Here is a 17,684-nt window from a genome sequence, read left to right on the forward strand (position 1 = left end):
AACAAAAAAAACTTCAGCTCAGTGAGGACCTATAGCAGGGGTGTCAAACCCACGACCTTCGAGCCGTATCAGGCCGGCGAACAAGTTTAATCCGGCCTGCAAGATCAGTTTGCCAAATATAAAAATTAGCTGCATTTTTAATTAAATAAACTGCTGTTCTAAATGAGTCCACTGGATGTCGCAATAGCAATTCAAATGAAGAGTGCTTGAAACTCCGCATGTCAACATCTCCGGCCGGTGTCACACCAACAAAGTGCCGAAGCAACACATCAACACCGTATGAAACAAAAAAGTCAACAACAGAAGGAGATAACGTCCGCAGGAACCTATTATGCAGCTCATTTTTATTTGACAGTTATTGAAATATCTTGTGTGACATCATGCACAAACGTGCACTTTATTTGTTTTTAACTATTGTAGTGGCGTTCTGTACAAAAAGTACACTTTAATTTAGTGTTTTGATATGTCATCTTGGTGACATCATTCACAAAAGTGCACTTATAGCTTGTTTTAAAATGTCTCTGACAATCTTGCACTTTCTGTTTTGGAAATGACACGAATGTTTGTGCCACTGCTTGTAACTGTTTAAAAAATACACTTAGTTGTGATTTCCCTCTCTGCATGAAAGTTTAAAATGAGCATATATTAATGCAGTATGAACAAGAATGTTTTAATGTAGACACATAGAATCATCATACTGCTGTGATTATATGCATCAAGTGTTCATTCTAGGCTAAGGCAAAATATCAAGATATATACCGTGTATCGTGACATGGCCTAAAAATATCGAGATATTAATAAAAGGCCATATCGCCCAGCCCTAACCTACGCCACACATGACATCGTTTAAAGATGGCATGTCAGCTGACTTTGAGCGCCCTCTAGATTGGCTGCCGCTACTCCAATCAGCGCAGGTGCTAGCAATCAGCTGCTCCTGTTGTAGCTGGCAGCAGATGGCGGCAATATCGACGCACAATACCTTCTTTCATTGTAAATTATACACAACGAATAAAATAACGAAACGGGACGATGCAAAGACTTAAGTCAACTTGACCATCATCTTCCATGAAGAGCTTGCAATTGGTTGAATGCACGATGCACATGCCCAGAACTCCATTGTAAAAATGTGTGTTTCTATGTTTGTGTTTGTTCCATTTTATTTCACACTTAAATAAATGCTCACATTGGTTAAGTTTGTAGTTATGTTACCTTGATTTCGGCCACAGTGTCATTTTGATAACTGTTTTTTTATTTTTTTTTTAAGTATTACACTTGTGATAATTGAATGATAAATGAATGTGTCGTGGCAGTATGCGGATTTCACCAATGTAGCGGTTTGAGAATTCAAAAACAGGAAGTGCTAAAAGTTGAATGGCTTTGTAAAAAACAGACAATGGTCAAGTTTGTTGTGTTTTTAAAACTGCACCATTTTTTTCCCCTCAGAATTTAACTACCGGTAACTTGGAAGTGTTTGGCCAATGAAATTATTTGTAATATGTACATTTTCAGAATGTGCTTGTTCTATTTTTGGCCAAAGTAAGACAAAAAACAATCTGAAGGTTGTCTTTTTGTTTTAATGCCATGATTTTACCAGTCCAGCCCACAAGGTAATATATTTTCCTCCATGCGGCCTCTGAGCTAAAATTAGTTTGACACCTTTGACCTATAGGATTAATGCCACACATTTTTGCTTGATCTTTTTTTCCTAAATGTTATGCATAATGACAAGCAGCACCCTTATTCCACATTGTTGCAGTACAGAACAGCAACACGTTGACACTAATGTCAAAACTAACTTGTTTTACTTTGACTTAACTTTTTACAGCTATATTGCAGAAATGCTGACTACATTGCACGAAAAGATAATGGATCATGGCAAGAGGTTCAACTGTAATAACTATAATATATGCTTGACAGACATGCCAGCTTTATCATGTAAGATGTCATTTCATCCTTGAGCAGGATGCAGACGAGGGCGAGGCAGGCACAGAAAAAGCAGCAGAGGATGAGGAGGAGGAAGAGGAGACGGAGGGATGCTCAGGGAAGTGTGACAGTGAGGACCTGAGGAGAGGGAAGAAAGATAAACACTGGTGCCTTGCCAGTCATATTTCGACTCTGGGATTGTATAAACATCCTGCTTGGCTAAGAATAACAGAACATCTGCCTAATAAAACATAAAAGGCGGGTGGGGGGCAATGAGGACAATGCTCAGAAAATACATTGAAAATGGTAGCAAACAACATCCTCACAGTACCATCTATTACAAGTAGAGATGTCCGATAATGGCTTTTTTGCCGATATCCGATATTGTCCAACTCTTAATTACCGATTCCGATATCAACCGATACCAATATATACAGTCGTGGAATTAAAATGGGTTGGGTTGTACTTGTATAGCGCTTTTCTACCTTCAAGGTACTCAAAGCGCTTTGACACTACTTCCACATTTACCCATTCACACACACATTCACACACTGATGGAGGGAGCTGCCATGCAAGGCGCTAACCAGCAGCCATCAGGAGCAAGGGTGAAGTGTCTTGCTCAGGACACAACGGACATGACGAGGTTGGTACTAGGTGGGGATTGAACCAGGGACCCTCGGGTTGCGCACGGCCACTCTTCCACTGCGCCATGCCGTGGAATTAACACATTATTATGCCTAATTTTGTTGTGATGCCCCGCTGGATGCATTAAACAATGTAACAAGGTTTTCCAAAATAAATCAACTCAAGTTATGGAAAAAAATGCCAACTTGGCACTGCCATATTTATTATTGAAGTCACAAAGTGCATTATTTTTTTTTTTTTAATGCCTCAAAACAGCAGCTTGGAATTTGGGACATGCTCTCCCTGAGCATGAGGAGGTTGGGGCGGTGTTGGTGAGTTAGCGGGGGGGGTGTATATTGTAGCGTCCCGGAAGAGTTAGTGCTGCAAGGGGTTCTGGGTATTTGTTCTGTTGTGTTTATGTTGTGTTACGGTGCGGATGTTCTCCCGAAATTTGTTTGTCATTCTTGTTTGGTGTGGGTTCACAGTGTGGCGCATATTTGTAACAGTGTTAGTTGTTTATACGGCCACCCTCAGTGTGACCTGTATGGCTGTTGATCAAATATGCTTTGCATTCACTTGTGTGTGTGAAAAGCCGTCGATATTATTTGACTGGGCCGGCACGCAAAGGAAGAGCCTTGAAGGTGTATTGGCGCTCTGTACTTCTCCCTACGTCCGTGTACACAGCGGCATTTTAAAAAGAAAGTCATACATTTTACTTTTGGAAACCGATACCGATAATTTCCGATATTACATTTTAAAGCATTTATCGGCCGATAATATCGGACATCCCTAATTACAAGTGTTCTCTCGTAGGCAGGCTGAAATAATGGAATATGTCATATGCATAGCTATAGGCGTCACTACTAACTGGTCACACACATCATCTTGGTCAAATCATTTACCTTCTTAACCCAGTTAGGATGCAATACATCCGCGACAGGTCAGCAGGCAGGCAGACGGAAACCGGGTCAAGGGACAGGTCAAAGGACTTGTCCCCATTTTACTCATCCAGTATCTGTCCAAAAATGAGGTGCAACGCAGGAGTCAAACGGTCACTGATTGCAATTATGGAATGCGGTTTTGTTTGAAGCTGAAAGCGCAACCGTGTATGACAGTGGTTCTCAAATGGGGGTACGCATACCTCTGGGGGTACTTGAAGGTATGCCAAGGGGTACGTGAGATTTTTTTTTAAATGTCTGTCAAAAAGAACTGTGAAAAGAAATGCAACAATGCAATATTCAGTGTTGACAGCTAGATTTTTTTGTGGACATGTTCCATAAATATTGATGTTGAAGATCTCTTTTTGTGAAGAAATGTTCAGAATTAAGTTCATGAATCCAGATGGATCTCTATTACAATCCCCAAAGAGGGCACTTTAAGTTGATGATTACTTCTATGTGTAGAAATCTTTATTTATAATTTTTTTTTTTTTTTATAGTTTCAAGTTTATTCACAATACCATATAACAAATACAATAGTAGTAAAATATCATAATTTAAAGATGTTGGTACGTGAAAGGGTCCCCCAAATAAGCTAGAAGAAGCTTTTGACAGGGGGTCCAGAGGATAGAATATACATGAAATGATGGAATATACATGGAATGATGGAACATGGTAGCAAGTACAACAACAATAAACAACGCTATATGATTAACACAAGATAATAGTACTAAAGCAAGCATACACATACATACATACATTCATTCAACCATGCAAAACCCAACAGTAGTCTACCCTACATGAGGCATTAAATATAGGTGGTTAATAGATAAGTTTTTAGTTTATTTTTGAAGTTGGAGAATGGATACAGCATCTTGAGGTTCTCATTAAGCCGGTTCCAAATCTTTGGTCCCCTGCATACAACACTTCGAGCGGTACAATCCAGTAAACGATGTTTCCCTGATATCAAATCTAAGTTACGAGTGTTGTGGGCATGCTGGAGATGGTAGATAGGAACCAAGCTACAGAGCCTTAAATTCAGCCTGTAAATGACTTGATAGGTTAAACAAGCATTTTGATAAATATTGAACTCTGTCAGTCTTAAGAGATGATAATTATGGAATAGATGTCGAGTGGGGGCATTAAACTTGGACCATGACAGGGCCCGTATAATTTTCTTTTGCATAGATTCTAATTTGTGGAGGTAGGTAGGGAAGGTGTTACACCAGATGACATTACAGTAGTTTAGATGTGGTTCAAAGAGAGTTTTATATAGTGTGAGTAGAGCATAAAGAGGAAGATAATGACGAAGGTGAAAGAACAGGCCAACATATTTGGATAATTTGTTTAACAGATGGCTAATGTGACATTTGAAATTGAGGTATTCGTCAATGATGACCCCCAGGAATTTTGTGGAGTACACTCTCTGTATTTCCTGCCCATTGATGTTGATATGGCAGTGCTCAGTATTTGTCCGGTTTTTATTAGATCGAAATAGAATAAAATTTGTTTTATTTACATTAAGTGAGAGCTTATTGCATTTGAACCAGGAATCTACTTTCACAAGCTCTGAATTGACAGTTACTTGTAGATCGTGTAGGCTCCTGTGTGAGGTAAACAAATTTGTATCGTCAGCAAAAATTATTTTATGAAAAGTTTCGGAGGAGTTTACAAAATCATTTATGTATAGGATAAAGAGGAGAGGCCCCAAGATGGATCCCTGGGGAACCCCATAATTTATGGTCATACAGGGTGAATTGTGATCATTGACGCATACACATTGCTGCCTTCCGAATTGAATCACTTGTTTATTTTTCAACAAGTTTTTAGTTATTTTTATATATTTTTTCCAAATAGTTCAAGAAAGACCACAACAAATGAGCAATACTTTGCACTGTTATACAATTTAATAAATCAGAAACTGATGACATAGTGCTGTATTGTACTTCTTTATCTCTTTTTTTCAACCCAAAATACTTTGCTCTGATTAGGGGGTACTTGAATTAAAAAATTGTTCACAGGGGTAGTACATCACTGAAAAAAGGTTGAGAACCACTGGTATATGATCATATTACCTGAAAATGAACAATTATGTTGGCTTTTTTTATTTCTATGAGACAGACTCTTATTATCACTATTTCTAATAGTTGCATACATTTGACCAGACAGCATAACTTTAAACTGTAAAACAATTTGTTGCAATTCACCTCCGTATTGGTTCGCGTTTAAGTGCCTTTTTTTTTACGGCATTACAAATTAAAACATACTTGAATTGATGTACACAAAGTTTAGCTCGCTGACTTAAGCTAAAATGATAGTTATTTTTCACACCACTTCGTCTCACACTTGTTAGATAGCTGGCAAGGCATAAGGTAACACTCTTACTGAGACTGTGTCCGCATCCTCCCGCCAGAAGGTCCGACATGTCTCCGCTTTAAATGCTCGCGTATCACAGATGTACTGCCATAAAAACAAGGTCTGCCTTGCACAATGAGCAAGATATTCATGCTTTTAACAAGAATAGGAGGAAATATCCTCACACTTTACATGTTATCACTGTCGATGTTTAGCGAGTGACCCACTTCCGGACGGAAAAAAAAAATCGAGTGATGACTTCACAACTGTCGACGACAAATGTCGACATTTGTTAACAAATATTGTTTGTCGTCAACATCTGTCGACAAATCGTTGCAGCCCTAAAATAGCGGTAAATATTAACATTATAGCCATTGTTTTAATTATAGTGTAATGGTGATATTACCGTTTCCTTAACCAATATTTTTGTTTATAAATAGTATCTATTGTGTCTGCTGATGTAGCTCTGTTGTCTCTATCTTGCTCACCCCACTCCCCGTCTTCTTTCCATTCCCTCCTGATTCGGCCAAGTTGCGCCAAACACTACATACATCCAAGCATTTATCAAAGTTATATACCGTATTTTCCGCACTATAAGGCGCACCTTCAATGAATGGCCTATTTTAAAACTTTGTTCATATACAGGTAAAAGCCAGTAAATTAGAATATTTTGAAAAACTTGATTTATTTCAGTAATTGCATTCAAAAGGTGTAACTTGTACATTATATTTATTCATTGCACACAGACTGATGCATTCAAATGTTTATTTCATTTAATTTTGATGATTTGAAGTGGCAACAAATGAAAATCCAAAATTCCGTGTGTCACAAAATTAGAATATTACTTAAGGCTAATACAAAAAAGGGATTTTTAGAAATGTTGGTCAACTGAAAAGTATGAAAATGAAAAATATGAGCATGTACAATACTCAATACTTGGTTGGAGCTCCTTTTGCCTCAATTACTGCGTTAATGCGGCGTGGCATGGAGTCGATGAGTTTCTGGCACTGCTCAGGTGTTATGAGAGCCCAGGTTGCTCTGATAGTGGCCTTCAACTCTTCTGCGTTTTTGGGTCTGGCATTCTGCATCTTCCTTTTCACAATACCCCACAGATTTTCTATGGGGCTAAGGTCAGGGGAGTTGGCGGGCCAATTTAGAACAGAAATACCATGGTCCGTAAACCAGGCACGGGTAGATTTTGCGCTGTGTGCAGGCGCCAAGTCCTGTTGGAACTTGAAATCTCCATCTCCATAGAGCAGGTCAGCAGCAGGAAGCATGAAGTGCTCTAAAACTTGCTGGTAGACGGCTGCGTTGACCCTGGATCTCAGGAAACAGAATGGACCGACACCAGCAGATGACATGGCACCCCAAACCATCACTGATGGTGAAAACTTTACACTAGACTTCAGGCAACGTGGATCCTGTGCCTCTCTTGTCTTCCTCCAGACTCTGGGACCTCGATTTCCAAAGGAAATGCAAAATTTGCATGGTTGGGTGATGGTTTGGGGTGCCATGTCATCTGCTGGTGTCGGTCCACTCTGTTTCCTGAGATCCAGGGTCAACGCAGCCGTCTACCAGCAAGTTTTAGAGCACTTCATGCTTCCTGCTGCTGACCTGCTCTATGGAGATGGAGATTTCAAGTTCCAACAGGACTTGGCGCCTGCACACAGCGCAAAATCTACCCGTGCCTGGTTTACGGACCATGGTATTTCTGTTCTAAATTGGCCCGCCAACTCCCCTGACCTTAGCCCCATAGAAAATCTGTGGGGTATTGTGAAAAGGAAGATGCAGAATGCCAGACCCAAAAACGCAGAAGAGTTGAAGGCCACTATCAGAGCAACCTGGGCTCTCATAACACCTGAGCAGTGCCAGAAACTCATCGACTCCATGCCACGCCGCATTAACGCAGTAATTGAGGCAAAAGGAGCTCCAACCAAGTATTGAGTATTGTACATGCTCATATTTTTCATTTTCATACTTTTCAGTTGGCCAACATTTCTAAAAATCCCTTTTTTGTATTAGCCTTAAGTAATATTCTAATTTTGTGACACACGGAATTTTGGATTTTCATTTGTTGCCACTTCAAATCATCAAAATTAAATGAAATAAACATTTGAATGCATCAGTCTGTGTGCAATGAATAAATATAATGTACTAGTTACACCTTTTGAATGCAATTACTGAAATAAATCAAGTTTTTCAAAATATTCTAATTTACTGGCTTTTACCTGTATAAGGCGCATAGAATAGACGCTACAGTAGAGGCTGGGTTACGTTATGCATCCATTAGATGGAGCTGCGCTAAAGGGAACCAGCGTTCTGACAACTCTGTTCACTCCCAAAATGAATAAACAGCTGTTTTATTTTCCCTGAGGTAAAGTCAGTGACGTGGTGTTTTGTTTATCTTTTAACAACAGCAAGATATAACATGAAGTGCAACATTTATATCACATAGTGGAGGGGAACTTTCCCCTGATTCAATAAACACGTAAAAAACAGTGATACTGTTACGGTAAATCAAACATTAGTGCAATCACAATATAGTAACACTCGAAATAGTGCAGAGCAATAACAATATCAATAACTCAACGTTGCTCAAACGTTGATGTCACACAACACAAAAAATAAACACATATAAAGCTCACTTTATTAAGTTATTCCTCATCCAAGAATCCCTCGAATTCTTCTTCAGTGTCCGAATGAAACAGTTGGGAGGATACGTCGAAGTCGTCATTAATCGAGTCACTGCTCTATTCCCGTGTTCTACTGTGTGACTAATTGTCTTAAGTTTAAACTCTGCGTCGTAAGCGTGTCTCTTAATAGGAGCCATTTTGGGGTCTTTACATAAACAAACAAATGGAAATGAAACAGCACGCCTCACGCCATCATATATCCCAGCATGCACCACGCGCTTCTATGGGTGGAAATGAAGACGGGGGAAAATGAAGTCGGCGGCTGCTTACCGTAGTTGCGATTGATTGAAACTTTTACCTGTTGGAGGCTCAATATTGGTCCATATATAAGGCGCACCAGATTATAAGGCGCACTGTCAGCTTTTGACAAAGTTTGAGGTTTTTAGGTGCGCCTTATAGTGCGGAAAATACGGTACAAATAATGCAACAGATAGGAGTATCCCACAATTCCCTATAAATGACAACTTAAAAAAATAAATTAATCCCAGGTTGTTCAAAGTGCGACCCAGGGACAATTTGCAGCCCGCAGCTAATTTTGTTGTTGTTGGCCAGCAACCTTTTAGATTAGAACACAAAAAATACCTTGCCTAAATATTTCCAAAAATGGGACCTGACAAACAAAATGACCTGTGCGTCTTAGTAGTACAGTATATGTGGTCTTTGATGATTTTCTTGCGTACGGTCATGATGAAGTCGTGTACAAATGTCTTGCAAGATATGGTAAGTGTGCGTTTGCTAAAGCCCTCAAAAAAGGTTTTAGTTAGCGGAATAATATAAGAATAAAACATTAAAGATGCCAAGGGGGGGTTGAATTATATATTACATTAATTTACTCAGCTTTAACAAAGCTAAGATGTGGATGTTTTGTTCAGATAGTTTAAGCATGTATTGGTTTTACTATCTTTAATGTAATAAATGCATCCTTCAATGTTTCTGTCCATCACTGGAAAAAGGTTTGGACACCTCTGATGTATTCTAGGAACTATTTTTTATGATCTATAATTAATGTGGGGCAGCTTTATTTCAAATGTGACGCTATTGCCGTGTATGAATACATGAGCATTTCCCTTGGCCTTAATTTTGTACATGTACTTAAGAGTTTTTGAAATTTTAGACCCCAGGAAGAAAAGCTACTATTGCAGCGGTCATTGGGAATTGTATTTATTTTTAGGTCAGATCTAGTGACTTTTTTTAGTCCAACAGGTGACCATGATGAAACACCAACAGTATTATCAGCGCAGTGTCTATACAGGTAGGGAGTGTGCCATGCGATCACCAAGACGCCATTTCCCCATCACTAGTCATCATACTTATTTGATGCTCACTCAGCTCAAGTCTTTGGCTTAATTTGCTCGTGTTACAAACTAAATTTTTGTGTGACTTTAGAGGCATAATAAGGCCAAAAACCTTGTGCATGTTTGACTTTGGAGGCTGTACTTGTCCACTAGTGGGTTAATAAAGTCATCAATTAAAGCTCTCCTCTAGTCTTTGAACACATGCTACACCAGCTTTACTTTAATCTACAGGTATGTCGGTCAACCAGTTTTAAGACACCTGGTGGCTTACAGTAAGAGGTCAGTGAAGTATCAGTGGACTAGACATCGGTTTGGGCCTTTGCATCATCAAATCTAAGCCTATGTGGGGTAATTGTAATGTGGCTTTGACTAAAACTTGGTTGAGTAAGTCCATGCAAAAACATCATGGCTCATTTATCACAATAATAAAAACTTGCTTTTAGACATTGTACTGATCAGTCAGTTAATGAGACACTGACCACTTTGTAGGTCTCTGGCCATCGTTAAACCTTTGTTATCAGACCATGTGGCGCCAAAACAATAGATTTATAATGATATTTTAACAGCATTAAGTGCCCAACGCAAGAAAAATCTATCACCCTCCTCACTCGTTTGCGTGGTCGCTTTTCAAGACATGATGCTGCCTCAATGAGCCTGCCCTGTGTACACCACCACTTCAACATAAGAAGGCTTCGCTACACATGAGGTATTGACGTAGATAGACAGATGTTTTTGGCATATAAATAATAAATGAATTGTTTCATGACAGGTTAAAAAGTCTTCTAATTCGCTTGCTGACATGTGGGGTATCAAATTGCAAAATTTCCGGTTGTATAGTTTTGTTAAACTATTATTAATCTACTTGGTAATGTGGTTACTTTCTGTTGGAACAGAACAGGGACAAGCAGTACAAAATGGATAGATGGAAGTATAACAAAGGATGGCAAAGTAACAATATCAATTTTCTAATAATTTCCTTATTCCCTATTACATACAATATTTTCAGCAAAATAGTCAAAAGCAAAAACTACTATAGGCTCTGATTTTAATTATTATTATTTATTTATTTATCCTTAAAGTTTTCCTGTGTCCAGAGGCTTATTTCCCAAGTTTCTAAAGTATAACAAAAATAAAAATGTAAATATGTATATCACTGGAGTATATAACATATTTGTAATGTTACTGTCAATATTTGTATCGATCCACCCACCTCGGTTTACATAGCATGCTTAGCTATTTCTCATCCTCCAGTGATAACGATACATGTAAAAAATGTACTAAAATTGGTGATTTAAAGGGGAACATTATCACAATTTCAGAAGGGTTAAAATCATTAAAAATCAGTTCCCAGTGGCTTATTTTATTTTTCGAAGTTTTTTTCCAAATTTTACCCATCACGCAATATCTCTAAAAAAAGCTTCAAAGTGCCTGATTTTAACCATCGTTATATACACCCGTCCATTTTCCTGTGACGTCACACAGTGATGCCAATACAAACAAACATGGCGCATAGAACAGCAAGCTATAGCGACATTAGCTCGGATTCAGACTCGAATTTCAGCGGCTTAAGCGATTCAACAGATTACGCATGTATTGAAACGGATGGTTGTAGTGTGGAGGCAGGTAGCGAAAACTAAATTGAAGAAGAAACTGAAGCTATTGAGCCATATCGGTTTGAACCGTATGCAAGCGAAACCGACGAAAACGACACGACAGCCAGCGACACGGGAGAAAGCGAGGACGAATTCGGCGATCGCCTTCTAACCAACGATTGGTATGTGTTTGTTTGGCATTAAAGGAAACAAACAACTATGAACTAGGTTTACAGCATATGAAATACATTTGGCAACAACATGCACTTTGAGAGTGCAGACAGCCCAGTTTTCATCAATTAATATATTCTGTAGACATACCCTCATCCGCTCTCTTTTCCTGAAAGCTGATCTGTCCAGTCCAGTTGGAAATGCATCTGCTTTGAGTGTCGCAGGATATCCACACATTCTTGCCATCTATGTCGTAGCATAGCTTTCGTCGGTAAAGTGTGCGGAACAAATGTCCAATTTCTTGCCACTTTCGCATCTTTGGGCCACTGGTGCAACTTGAATCCGTCCATGTTCGTGTTGTTACACCCTCCGACAACACACCGACGAGGCATGATGTCTCCAAGGTACGGAAAACAGTCGAAGAAACGGAAAATAACAGAGCTGATTTGACTCGGTGTTTGTAATGTGTTTGAGAAAATGGCGGATTGCTTCCCGATGTGACGTCACAACTCCGCTCCGAGAGCGAATAATAGAAAGGGGTTTAATTCGCCAAAATTCACCCATTTAGAGTTCGGAAATCGGTAAAAAAAAAAATATGGTCTTTTTTCTGCAACATCAAGATATATATTGACGCTTACATAGGTCTGGTGATAATGTTCCCCTTTAAGTGGCTTTGAAGTTTGCACTTTGGAGGGATGTTAGCCTCAAGCAAAGGCGATTGCTCCACTGCGCTGAATACTTCAACATGCATTATCACGATATGGTTATGGTTTTAGAGGCGGTATGGCGTAGTGGGTAGAGCGGCCGTGCCAGAAACCTGAGGGTTGCAGGTTCGCTCCCCGCCTCTTGTCATCCAAATCGCTGCCGTTGTGTCCTTGGGCAGGACACTCTACCCTTGCCCCCGGTGCCGCTCACACTGGTGAATGAATGATAGGTGGTGGTCGGAGGGACCGTAGGCGCAAACCGGCAGCCTCGCTTCCGTCTGTCTACCCCAGGGCAGCTGTAGCTACAAATGTAGCTTACCACCACCAGGTGTGAATGAATGATGGGTTCCCACTTCTCAGTGAGCGCTTTGAGTATCTAATAATAGAAAAGTGCGATATAAAATCTAATCGATTATTATTATTATTAAATTTGCCACCATTATGGTGGCAAATGTTTTTACATTCCCGAAAAATAATCAGAAGAAGCAAAAATGATCCTACCTCTTTTCCAATTCATGGCAATTACCAACACATATGGTTACATTTTGCAACAACTTGGATCAATGGATTCTAAATACAACAAAGCTTAAAGTTATTTATCAAAATTCTTAATTTTGGTACTTTGAACAGCCTCTTCAAGTGGATCGATCATATCAGTACATTGACTTATTTGCATGCCGTAATTTAATTCTACATACTTATATGCCAAAGGTTTTAAGTGTCGCATGTGCACACAAATGTTTTATGTTCAAATTTACTCTAAGGTTATATTTCTCCATTTGTTAAGAACGGTTTTATGTTCTTGGGTGCAGTTTATAGTTTGCTTTGTGCATAATTTTAGCTGTTTGCAAATGCACCAAATCATTAATAGTATTAAGAGCATATCGTGGGACAAATGCATATTGGCTATACCAGTGATTTTCAACCTTTTTTGAGCCAAGGCACATTTTTTGTGTTGACAAAATCCGGAGGCACACCACCAGCAGAAATCATTCAACAACGAAACTCAGTTGACAGAAAAAAGTCGTTGTCGCAATTGTTGGATATGAATTCAAACCATAACCAAGCATGCATCACTATAGCTCTTGTCTCAAAGTAGGTATACTGTCACCACCTGTCACATCACCCCCTGACTTATTTGGAGTTTTTTGCTGTTTTCCTGTGTGTAGTATTTTAGTTCTTGTCTTGCGCTCCAATTGTGGTGGCTTTTTCTCTTTTTTTGGTATTTTCCTGTAGCAGTTTCATGTCTTCCTTTGAGCGATATTTCCCGCATCTACTTTGTTTTAGCAATCAAGGATATTTCAGTTGTTTTTATCCTTCTTTGCGTGGACATTGTTGATTGTCATGTCATGTACGGATGTACATTGCGGACGCCGTCTTTGCTCCACAGTAAGTCTTTGCTGTCGTCCAGCATTCTGTTTTTGTCTACTTTGTAGCCAGTTCAGTTTTAGTCTCGTTCTGCATAGCCTTCCCTAAGCTTCAATGCCATTTCTTAGGGGCATTCACCTTTTGTTTATTTTTGGTTTAAGAATTAGAAACCTTTTTACCTGCACACTGCCTTCCGCTGTTTTCGACATCTACAAAGCAATTAGCTACCTGCTGCCACCTACTGATATGCAAGAGTATTACACGGTTACTCTGCCGAGCTCTAGACAGCGCAGACACAACAACGGCACATCATTGGCAGACTATAATTACTGGTTTGCAAAAAATACTTTACCCCAAATAGGTGACATTAGATAATCTTCCACGGCACACCAGACTGTATCTCACGGCACACTGGTTGAAAATCACTGTGCTATACCACGCAACTCTACTAAACACCTTAAAATGCTGCCTGAAAAACTACCAACAATTTAGCCAGTCTGCAAGTTTGACTGTTTTTCATGTCCCACTCAATATTACATGACATCTTATTGGGTATAAAGTGTATAAAAATCCTGTTTTCGAGCTGCACAATGTCAACAAACAACAAATGAGTATCACAATTACAGACCCAGTAGGGCAGGACCATTCAACTAAATTGTTCTAGGGGCCACATTTCCAGAAAGCCAAGACCAGGGGGCCAGACTTCACGATTCTTATTTTTAAACAGCATCCTCTGCTTTTGCTCCATGTTTTTTGTTAAAGTTACACACTTCTGAAAATAGCCCTGTTATGCAAATTACAAGTGTCCACTGCAGTGGGCGCTGGCCTTTAGGAGGTTTTGGCGTCAATGCCAAAAACTGCTGCAAAGTTCCTCTATAAGCACTTCAGTGTTTTTAAGAATTCACGGCTAATGTGTTGAAGTCCAATGTTTTAAACCGAGCTCGCGAGGCCCACAGTTGAACTGGGCTACCTTTTGGATGGCAAACTTGCAAATGTTAAAATGTTGAAACATTGTATGATATCAAGTGTGTATGCAAACAAAAAAGGTAGCTTCCGGTGACCACATTAAATATGCAACATGCAGGCAGTCTTTAACTCAGTTGGTTTATGGTTTTACAAGATGGAACGCAACATAACCCACAAGCCTATAGCTCGAACAAAACAAGTGTGTTTACAGCAGAGGTGGGACCAAGTCATTGTTTTGCAAGTCACAAGTAAGTCTCAAGTCTTTGCCCTCAAGTCCGAGTCAAGTCCCGAGTCAAAACAGGCAAACCCCGAGTCAAGTCCAAAGTCAAGACTGGAAAGTCTCAAGTCAAGTCCTAAGTCCTGCATTTTGAGTTTCGAGTCCTTTCAAGTCCTTTTAACCACAGACTAATATATTAACACAGATTGTGTATGCTTTTCAAACGCTGTATTTATTTATTAAAACAAGTGCATTTTAAATTGCAGGAAAGAAAATTGTGCTGACATTGCACTTTATAATAGCACTATTAACCAGTCATTTTAAACATTAACTCATTCCTTTACAGAACAAACACATTGAAAAATAAAGTGCAAATGTACTTATTTGTACAAAAGTGTTAACATTGAAAAAACATGACATATACGTGAACATAACAAAAAAGTTGTACTTTTTATATGTCAGGGCCCTATGCTGCATTGCATTTGCAAAAGACCAAATTAGCCAAGAGTCTGTCAGTCATTTGTGCACGATGGGGGCGTAGTATGATGCCACCATGGCTGAAAACTCGCTCCACTGGAGCACTGGAGGCAGGCACTGCCAAGACTCTCATGGCCACTCGGAACAGTGAAGGAAGAGTCTTCATGTTCAATGCCCAGAACAAAAGGGGGGGGAGAGTTGTTTTGGGTTGGTGCACTACTTGTAAGTGTATCTTGTGTTTTTTATGTTGATTTAATTAAAAAAAGAAAAAAATATATATATATTTCTTGTGCGGCCCGATACCAATCGATCCACGGACCAGTACCGGGGCCGCGGCCCGGTGGTTGGGGACCACTGAGGTAAACAACCAACAGTATGTCAGAAAGCTAGCTAAAACGGTACACATATTCATAATATAGTATACATTTTAACTGACCTTTATTTGACTATTTTTGTCTTTTTTTAGGTGGCTAAAATATGCGGTGCTGCTGACCGCCGTCTAACGTTACGTGTGATATATTGACTAACGTAACCCTGCTTAAAAAAAATCACTGAACAAAAAGTATGAATAAGGTAGTGAACTGCAACAGATTCCCGTGTTTGCAATAACGTTATAACGTTAGCAGTGAGTTTACAGCCTCAATGATTTAACTACACAGCAAATAAAAGTCACGTTACTTAGCCAATAAACGTTATCTTACATTCAAAACTTACCGTTCTTTGTGCAACTTCAAATGCCGGACGAAGTTGGAAGTTGTTGCCTCTCCATCAGTAATTTTCGAACCGCATGTGTTGCATACTGCAAACCGTTTTGTGTTGACCACCTCGTAATTTTTATACCCAAACAAAATTGTTTTAGGTATCATTTTTTGTTCACTGGCGTGTGGTTTGGACATGTCTTCTTCGTTGGTTGTCCTGCAATTTGATTGGATGAATGCTGTGTGATGAAAACAAAGTAGATCTAATTTGATTGGCTGTTGTACTGAGACCACACCAGCTGACACACGCAACGCTGATAGACAAGTACACAATGAAAAATACGGAGCGCTCCCGAATAACTTTTTCATCTTTGGGTTTTGGGGAAAGTAGCAAGTCATGTCAAGTCATGTCAATTCAAAAGGCTCAAGTCCAAGTGAAGTCACAAGTCATTGATGTTAAAGTCTAAGTCGAGTTGCAAGTCTTTTTACATTTTGTCAAGTCGAGTCTAAAGTCATCAAATTCATGACTCGAGTCTGACTCGAGTCCAAGTCATGTGACTCGAGTCCACACCTCTGGTTTACAGTATAGCAAAACTTCCTGATAGCAGAATAGGCATGTAAAAAAAAAAGTACCTTTCCAAAAAAAAAAACAAAAAAAAAAAACTTGCACATCCTCTCTCAGGAAGGAGGTTCACCACAGACACAAAGTCTCAAAATAAACATCCACTTTCATGTCAAGATGAATTAAGGTAGTGGAAGTGGAAGAGAGAAGTTCATGGGCAAAAATGCCATTATGGAGGATGGGAGCATCTTCTTCCCTCATCCAAACTGCAATGCACCTGCAGCATTACACAGCAAAGGTCCTGGAAGGAGTTTAAAATGCATCCCTGGAACAGGGTGCATTTAAAAACAAGGTGGCTCTTTGAAATGTAGCTATCTTTAAAGACACAATTCAAGCTATTTTTACTGTTTGGCGGCCATATTGGGGTTAATTAACAAGTGTTCCTGCATTTATTGAATCTTACCTGTTTTTTGTTTATTTGACGGTTATCTCACACACACACACAAAAAAACACTTTTATAGGCATACTGAATGAAAGAAACAATACGAAATAACTCACCTGATTAGTCCCGAGGAAATACTCATGAACCACACCTGCTGTCAATTCGGCTAATTAGGTGGTAAAGAGTTAAGGTTGGGTTTCGACTTCGCTTTCCTTTTCTTCTCAAAAGCGTCCAAACAACTTGACGTTTAAACGGCCAAAAGAAGCACTTAAATGACAGAAAAAGGGCTTCTTAAGTCCGCTGGCGTCGTCTGCTCCTCGCCGACACTTGTGTGGACTTTTTATCCTGGAGGCGTGTATTTGCTGGGCCAACAGGACACGCCCCCCTTCTAGCAATTTACTCAATGGCACTCGCCCCCGCCCCCTTTCTTCCACAAAGCCAATCAGGGCGCGTCATGGTGATGACGTCAAACACCAGCCGCCACCGCACATCATATCGCATTAGTTGTGACGAATTGGTGAAGATGCTGCAGCAGGGTGCAAAATTAAAAAATTTAAAAAAATTAAAAAAAAGTATTGGAATGACAATTTGGTTAATTGACGTCAAATGTATAACGAGAAAAGGGCCATTCATAAATATCTTTCCAAGGACATGTCAT

The 17,684-nt window shown here is 39.5% G+C and overlaps 1 protein-coding gene across 1 annotated transcript in view; it reads right to left on the reverse strand.

Moving 5' to 3' along the window:
• LOC133611413 (protein LBH-like) overlaps positions 1 to 17,385 on the reverse strand; it is a 39,827-nt gene extending 22,442 nt beyond the window's left edge. Inside the window, exon 1 of the mRNA XM_061968159.2 lies at positions 17,143 to 17,385. Within this exon, the coding sequence (XP_061824143.2) occupies positions 17,143 to 17,168 (26 nt within the window). The 5' untranslated portion in view covers positions 17,169 to 17,385. The remainder of the gene's footprint in view (positions 1 to 17,142) is intronic.
• Positions 17,386 to 17,684: the final 299 nt, after the last annotated feature.

This window comes from Nerophis lumbriciformis, linkage group LG08, assembly GCF_033978685.3.
Source record: "Nerophis lumbriciformis linkage group LG08, RoL_Nlum_v2.1, whole genome shotgun sequence".
Classification (NCBI taxonomy): domain Eukaryota; kingdom Metazoa; phylum Chordata; class Actinopteri; order Syngnathiformes; family Syngnathidae; genus Nerophis; species Nerophis lumbriciformis.